At 30.5% G+C, this 7,423-nt stretch overlaps 3 protein-coding genes across 6 annotated transcripts; 2 read left to right on the top strand and 1 right to left on the bottom strand.

The window, feature by feature from the left end:
- The first annotated feature begins 74 nt into the window (after window positions 1-74).
- Smd2 (small ribonucleoprotein particle protein SmD2) lies at window positions 75-1,453 on the top strand. Its single transcript, XM_083098603.1, has 3 exons — window positions 75-226; window positions 456-711; window positions 1,270-1,453. Coding segments are annotated over exons 1-3 (363 nt in total). The 5' UTR covers window positions 75-224; the 3' UTR covers window positions 1,375-1,453.
- Window positions 1,454-1,556: 103 nt separating this feature from the next.
- On the bottom strand, window positions 1,557-2,930 carry LOC145971196 (proteasome subunit alpha type-6). The gene is made up of 5 exons (XM_083098600.1): window positions 2,772-2,930; window positions 2,509-2,603; window positions 2,247-2,328; window positions 1,754-2,183; window positions 1,557-1,661 (listed from the first exon to the last, which is right to left on the bottom strand). The coding sequence occupies exons 1-5, from the start codon at window positions 2,845-2,847 to the stop codon at window positions 1,604-1,606; spliced, it is 741 nt and encodes a 246-aa protein (XP_082954726.1). The 5' UTR covers window positions 2,848-2,930; the 3' UTR covers window positions 1,557-1,603.
- A 246-nt stretch (window positions 2,931-3,176) lies between these two features.
- LOC145971184 (protein claret segregational) lies at window positions 3,177-7,049 on the top strand. 4 transcript variants are annotated; one of them, XM_083098579.1, is made up of 6 exons: window positions 3,177-3,532; window positions 4,187-4,246; window positions 4,314-5,169; window positions 5,446-5,743; window positions 6,044-6,318; window positions 6,479-7,049. In XM_083098579.1, the coding sequence occupies exons 1-6, from the start codon at window positions 3,499-3,501 to the stop codon at window positions 6,900-6,902; spliced, it is 1,947 nt and encodes a 648-aa protein (XP_082954705.1). In that variant the 5' UTR covers window positions 3,177-3,498; the 3' UTR covers window positions 6,903-7,049. The 4 variants fall into 4 exon arrangements, with proteins under 4 accessions (XP_082954705.1, XP_082954702.1, XP_082954704.1 ...); XM_083098576.1 differs by adding an exon at window positions 3,927-4,109 and having other exon boundaries at window positions 3,179-3,621; window positions 4,187-5,169; window positions 6,479-7,048; XM_083098578.1 differs by having other exon boundaries at window positions 3,179-3,532; window positions 4,187-5,169; window positions 6,479-7,048.
- The last annotated feature ends 374 nt before the right edge of the window (window positions 7,050-7,423 follow it).

Below are 7,423 nucleotides of genomic sequence, written 5' to 3'. Positions count from 1 at the left end.
ATAAAAAATTTCTTTGATGGTGTATTGAAACTTTAAACAATGATTTTACCAGCAATATCGAAAAATGATTTGGCTAGGTAATTTCTAAAATGAATGTAGATGGCGCTATTAAACAAGATTGTTGCCAAAGAGAGAGAGAGAGAGAGAGATCGTTAGTACACAAAAATAATTTGTGAAAACGTAGAAGGAGAAAATATAATAATTTATATTTTAACCTATATAAAATGTAAGTGTCTTTTACATCTATTCTACAATTCAATTTAAATTCTAATTAATTCTTGGCACTATGGCCAAGAATATTATCGAATAATTATAACTTAACCTCAATTATTGTGCATTTTGTACGAATGTAAACATGAATTTAGTGTCTACTCGTATATATAATTTAAGTATATTGACGGAAAGCACTTTTTACACTATTATCGATTAAGTAATATAATTCTGTTTTATATCAGGTCTTCTTTGACCAAGCCAAAATCGGAAATGACGCCAGAGGAATTGGCAAAGAGGGAGGAGGAGGAATTTAACACCGGACCTCTCTCGGTTTTAACACAGTCCGTTAAGAACAATACTCAAGTATTAATAAATTGCAGAAATAATAAAAAACTATTGGGACGAGTAAAGGCATTTGACAGACATTGCAATATGGTTTTGGAAAATGTGAAGGAAATGTGGACGGAACTTCCACGTACAGGAAAAGGCAAAAAAAAGGTACGTCTAATGATTACAAATGCATTTGTGGAAAAATAGATTTCACAAAACTAATTTTACTATCAAGCAATTCAATAATTTTAGAGAAATTTATATATTCAATTTATTTAGCCGAGAAATTTATGTATTCAATAATTAGCAATATATTATATAATTACAATTATATTTATTTAATATATTTTTAATAACTAAAAATTATTAGCTTAATATATTTACTTGAATAATCAGTTTCTTTTTAATTATAAAGGGAATACAATGCAGTTAAATTGAATAAATGTTGATAATTTTAACGATTAGAAATATTTAGGATTTTAATAAATTAAAGATAAAATGTTTACACCAAAATATTTACTACAAAATAATATAATTAAATTTTTATTAATTTTTTTTATAAAATATTAAAATTTCTCAATTATATAGAGATGAGATTAATTCTTATTAGATATATGATAATGATTAATCAACACACCGAACATTAATATCGATATCTAGTAGTATCAATATAAAATATCACTTACATTACATTCTTAGAGTTATTAATGAAAAATAAACACACAGGCAAAACCGGTAAACAAAGACAGATTTATCCCAAAAATGTTTCTACGTGGAGATTCCGTCATCTTAGTTCTAAGAAATCCATTGGCAACTGCAGCGGGAAAGTAATACATTAAGGACAATTTTAACATTATGAATTAAGATTAAAATATTGTAATAAAGAAAATAAAATTTGATACAAACGCGATAGCGTGTTACTTATTAACGCGCATGACACATTTCTTTGCACAAATCCTCAATGTGTTTTATTTATAACTTATTAAATATCAAGTAGAAAAAAAATAAAGTGATAAGCAGGATACGCTGTTTTATTTATTATGAATTATACACAAGATTATCAATCCTTTTCAGCAATTGCAGTTAAATGTTTATCAATTTCTTGCTCGGTCAAAACACTGTAACAAAAAATTTATTAAAAACGACACAATAAGAATATATGAAATATTTAAATAAAAATTAAAATATATACGTATATAGTGTTAATTACCGGAATTTGGGATTATCCTTTGATACAACTCCTACTTCAATTTCAGTTGGCTTAAAATCTACAGATAAAACAGTAGATAAACAAGTAATTGCTAATTGTATAGTCTCATCGTAATCATAACTTTGTTTCTTCTTCAATTTCTTCTCAAGATAAGAATTAGCTTCAGTTTGTTTCGCTCCCACAGAGATGGCTCTATAACCGCAAAAATAACCCGCCGGATCAGTTTTATAGATGCATGGGCCCTTTTCTTTGTCATACGCAATAAGCATCATGGAACATCCAAGAGGTCGCATCTCCGCATTCTGCGTGTACACTTGACTGATATCGGCGACACGCTGACACAGAGCATCCACCGGTATCTCATAACCATATTTATATTTAAAATGAGCTGCTTCGTATCGAGCGCGTTGTACTTGGGACTTGCTGTCAGCTGTGGGAAAATCAAAGGATGATACACGGAGCTAAGATACATTAATAAGTCATCGAAACTCACCTATCATACCCGTCATGACACAACCGATATTCTCGGTCAGCTGGAATACATGGGTGACACTGAAGGCATCGAGTAACTTATCCTGCACAAAGAGAGAGACACGATCAGAATATTATCGTAAACATGGCCTCTTAAATTTAGGTAGTTGTCGCTAACGAATCTTCAAATTGATGAAGCATTTTTCCGAGGAGCAGTGGAAAGTGTTAGAGAAATTCTAATGAAGTTTTAAGCAAAGAGAAGAGTCTCTTGGAGGTTATCTTACAGGCACTTTCTTCTGTGTCGCGAATACGGCAGTTTCGACTCCTTTGACAGCCACGGACGTCAGACCACCTTGATTGATGGCTTTGAAGGCATACTCTGCGAAAATTTCAGAGAAAAATACGTTTATAAATACAGAAGATGCAGATCACGCCGAGTCATCAACTTATACAGAAACAAACACAGGTGAAACGAACAAGTCTTCCACGAGATATCGATAATAAATACGATAAAGCGTCATTTGCAGTGTATTTCTTCGATTCTTACCTACTTGGTAAAGCCGTCCCTCCGGCGAAAAGATTGTTATGTGCCTGTCAAACCCAGCACTGCTACCACGCGCCATATTCGCTGCTGCGGGAATCGACGATTATTCCGAGCGCGACTTGACGCGAAAACGTCAAATCATGTAAGCGGGCCAGGTCGGTTCATTTTAGATGCACCTCTGCGTCTCGGGTGGGCTGCTATTGCGGGAAACTTTCGAAAACACCCTGGAAATTCTCTATCCAACAGCCAATCGATACATCGACCATTTCGACGTATGACAAATGAAAGATCGCCTTGAGTCAACGGAGTCTGACACGCCCCCTTCGGGAGACACATTGGTCAGTCTTTTGGAACGAACGTACGATTCGTCGGAGTGATAAGCGGACGATTATTGAGCTTGCCTCATAGGTCGATTTATCGTATACGACTAAATTCAAACAAGTTCAAAAAGGAGCAGATGCAGTTAGCTGTTAACCGTCGTCGAGATTTTACGAGACTCGAAGCGTTGTACGTTCTTGTTCGAATTTCTAGACATTTGCGTTGATTTTATGTGATTGCGAAGATTTTGGTCCTTCTTTAAATTCATGTTAAAGAAGAAATAAACGCTGATAGTTGTTAACCATCATTGAGATTTGAGGATCAAAGCATCGTGTGTTTCTGGACATCGATTACGTTCCTTTTGATCGCAAGGATTTTAATTCTTTATTTAGAAAACGAGAAATCGACTCGTATGAAAATAAGCAGACATGTTGCGCAAATATTAGGTAATTGTACGATAAGCCATAAGATAGCGATTGTTTGAGTTACTACAATTGTGATTGCAAGGAGTGATTGTGTTATTGTGATCTACAAGGTTTGTTTTGTTTTTTTCTTTTTCTAATTAGTTTAATGCTATTGCATTAAACATTAGGCTTGTTCTTTTTAATTGAACTTTTTGTATTTCTCGTTAATTCTTACCTTCTCTCGAATTTCCAAATGTATATCTATCTCATTCATTTTGTTCTAGTTCAGTTAAAAAGGAGAAATCTATTGTTTCATGTATATTTTGTCGTCTGTGCGAAATTATATATATATAAACGCTTTATTTTTGCTTTCTGCTTTGTTTTGTCATTAAAAAATAAAATATTTAGTTTGATCAATTTTTTTTTTTAATTATAGCTTTTAGTTTTTGCACGAAGTATATTGAATGACTATAATTTGTACGATGTGAACTATAGATATGTCAGTATATATGAGATAATATATTTGACAGTGTGACTTTAGAAAAAATTTTTTACAATACACTATATGCATGTCTTATTCGATGTTTGAGTTATAAAATTACTTTATACATAAATACAGGTATATATATGGATTATGCTGAGAATTATCTATTCATATTTTTTTAATATCTAAATTGTTTTAATTATGTTTGATAGATGGAATCTCGTTTACCAAGACCAAAAGTGACATTAACAAAAGCAATTTCTACAATGGAGGTAAATATTAAAAGTATAAGTGACAAAATAGCTAAAGAGGTAAATAATATTCCGGCATCAATATCAGTATCGAATGCAAAATCAGCAGCAACAAGTTCTCTTGCTTCAAAATCTACAAAAGAGAATAAACCACCAACTCTAGTCCGTGCAAAAACTTTATCCACAATCACACGATCGAACAATGTAAAAACTGTGAAAAGAATGGGTACTACTATAACACATGGAGAGACAAAGAAACCATGTCTCAAACCTTCTGTTACAAAAGCAGTAACAAACAAATCAAATAGTAAACCATTGATAACTAATAGTACAGCAGGAAAAACGAATAAAGTAATACAGAATAATACTGACAAGTTAAAAAGATGGGACTTACGAGGTCGCTTAGCACAAACAAGTGACAAATTATCAGCTGCCCAACAAAAAAGTAAAGATATAGAGTCAAAATATAATGAGTTAAAAGAATTAGTGAATACTTTAGAAGTTAGTGAGGCTACATGCAGAACTAAAGCGGAAAAATTCGAGGAGTCGAACAATATTTTAACTAATGAAGTTCAAACTTTAACGATAGAAATATCTACAATGCAAAAACATCAAAAAGATTTAGAAACACGTTTAAGAAAGGAGGAAGAACTATGCAAAAGCATTACTTGTGTATTGAATGAATATAAAGAGAAATGTAAAACACAAGAGATACAGATTACAGAACAAGTAACACAATTGACAACTTTGAAAGCTGACTTGGAATTAAAAAAAGAGATAATTGAGGATCTGACTAACACCAAGGAACAGTTACAAACATTGACATATAAAATGGACAAAGAATGTAGACTATTACACAATAATATACAAGAATTAAAAGGCAATATCCGGGTATTTTGTAGAGTTCGTCCGAGAACTCCAAAAGAGACGGAACAAATGAAAGCGTAAGTAGATTTCTACAAATGTACTTTGCTTTGTAGTTATATCCCAGCAAACACCAAGTAACAGTTATATAACTGTTAGTTGTAATTTCCCACTCAACAATATAACTGTTATATAACTTCATAACATGTAAGTTTCACTAACATGTAAGTTATATAACAGTTATATTGTTGAGTGGGAAATTACAACTAACAGTTATATAACTGTTACTTGGTGTTTGCTGGGATATAATTCTAATTTGAGGATTTGAATAAAACTTGTTTATTTTTTATTTGTAGATTGTGTAATATAAATTATATAGATGACTGCACTATTGAAGTCAGCAAATCAGATGGATCAGATGCAATAAGCTGTAGTGGAAAGCAACGAGGAATAAAACAAGAATTTTCATTTGATAAAGTATTCACTCATAAAGCATCCCAAAAAGACATATTTGAAGAATTATCTCTTTTAGTACAGTCGGCTCTTGAAGGATATAATGTTTGTGTATTTGCTTATGGCCAGACTGGTTCTGGCAAGACATACACAATGGAAGGAGAAATGAGTAAATTGACTGAAGGCATGATACCTAGAACTGTATGTATATATTTTTACATATTTATGATATAGTAAATATTATTTGAAATTATTAGACCATATTTTAGTTTATACATACATATTTCCAATTGTTTCGAACATGGTTTCTCTTTAAAAAAGATTTAAAAATTTTATGTAATATAATTTATTATATATACTACACACACACACATACATTTTTTAATATATATGTTTTTATAGATAAACGTAATTATTTAATTTATATTTTTTATAAATAATTTGTGTGTGTGCAGCTAATAATTTTTCTATGTGAATCAAACTATTTCTATATGATTTTAGGTACGTCATATATTTAAAGAAAGAAAACAATTTGAGCTTCTTGGTTGGGAATACCAAATAAAAGCCAGTTTCTTGGAAATATATAATGAACATATAATCGATCTCCTCGATTCGCAACCAAAGACACATGATATACGAATGGTGGATAGCAAAGGTCAGGATTTATATGTGACCAATTTGAAGATAGAAGAGATACATAGCCCAGAAGAATTGTACAAATGTCTAGAAACTGCACAACGCAACCGAGCTGTTGCAGCAACACAATCAAATGAGCGGTAAGTTTTGTTATATTTGAGCAATGTTTAATAATTCGCTATAGCAAAAAGTTACAAAAAAACAAAGCACAGCTTTTTTTTCTCGTTATAATATTTTCTCTAAATAATGATAATATATTAATAATATTGAAAAATGTAATTAGTTTGATTTGTCTTGTAGATCATCTAGGTCACATTCGGTAACGAGAATACAATTAATTGGTACACATAGTACAAAACAAGAAATATCTATAGGAAACTTGAATTTAGTGGACTTAGCTGGATCCGAACGTTTAAAGAGTGAAGAAGCTGTCAGAACTACAGAAACAAAAAATATTAATAAATCCTTAGCAAATCTTGGTAATGTTATTTTAGCTCTTTTAAAAAAACAGGAACATGTTCCATATAGAAATTCTAAATTGACACATTTACTCATGCCTTCTCTAGGGGGCAATTCTAAAACTTTAATGTTGCTCAATATATCACCACTAGACGAGTGTTATAATGAAACATTAAATTCACTGAGATTTGCTAGTAATGTCAATAATTGTAAAACTGGGAATATTAAACGTAGCCGAATGCTTTTGCAAAATACATCAAACTGAGTTTTAAAATATTAGTTTTAATAAAAGAAAGTTTGTTTGCATAGTTTTTCAATTTATAACTTTTATACAATTGACACTTTTTCTTATCATTATAATTATTATGGTTAATGTAAAATAATTTAAGGAAAAAATATATATGTGAAATTAATGGTAAAATGAGAATAAAAGCCATTTTTTATATTAATAATAAGTCTTTTAGTAAGTCTTTTGATAGATCTTTTTGATAGATAGGTCTTTAAGATCTTTTATATATTAATAATAGTATAATAATAGTATTAGAGTTAGAGTACTATATATAATAGATGTAATAACAGTTTAATTTTTATAGCTATATGTAATTAATGTATATTAAATGTATGTAATTAAGAGTATAAGATGGATATCTCTCTCAATATTGTGTAATATTGATATTTTGTTTGAAACTCTAGAGTTCACAAAAATCTTTCTAATCTCTCATCAATCTTATATTTTATAATTCTTTTATTCTTTACATTTTATAATGATCTATTGTTGAGTTAGAT

This window comes from Camponotus vicinus, unplaced genomic scaffold, assembly GCF_025532165.1.
Source record: "Camponotus vicinus isolate PSW18456_S1 unplaced genomic scaffold, iyCamVici1.0 SCAF_4, whole genome shotgun sequence".
NCBI classification, from domain to species: domain Eukaryota; kingdom Metazoa; phylum Arthropoda; class Insecta; order Hymenoptera; family Formicidae; genus Camponotus; species Camponotus vicinus.
The sequence above is the reverse complement of the archived record's forward strand: the minus strand, read 5'-3'. Positions and strand labels throughout refer to the sequence as shown.

What these genes read in the sequence shown, in the direction of transcription:
- Smd2 (XM_083098603.1), top strand. An exon ending in CAGGAAAAGGCAAAAAAAAG is followed by an intron (nt 712 to 1,269) that starts GTACGTCTAATG and finishes ATAAACACACAG; the next exon opens with GCAAAACCGGTAAACAAAGA.
- LOC145971196 (XM_083098600.1), bottom strand. Translation starts at nt 2,847, where the DNA reads ATGGCGCGTGGTAGCAGTGCTGGGTTTGACAGGCACATAACAATCTTT. An exon ending in CGACACAGAAGAAAGTGCCT is followed by an intron (nt 2,329 to 2,508) that starts GTAAGATAACCT and finishes CTCTTTGTGCAG; the next exon opens with GATAAGTTACTCGATGCCTT. An exon ending in TGTCATGACGGGTATGATAG is followed by an intron (nt 2,184 to 2,246) that starts GTGAGTTTCGAT and finishes ATTTTCCCACAG; the next exon opens with CTGACAGCAAGTCCCAAGTA.
- LOC145971184 (XM_083098578.1), top strand. Translation starts at nt 4,187, where the DNA reads ATGGAATCTCGTTTACCAAGACCAAAAGTGACATTAACAAAAGCAATT. An exon ending in AAGGCATGATACCTAGAACT is followed by an intron (nt 5,744 to 6,043) that starts GTATGTATATAT and finishes ATATGATTTTAG; the next exon opens with GTACGTCATATATTTAAAGA. An exon ending in GCAACACAATCAAATGAGCG is followed by an intron (nt 6,319 to 6,478) that starts GTAAGTTTTGTT and finishes TTTGTCTTGTAG; the next exon opens with ATCATCTAGGTCACATTCGG.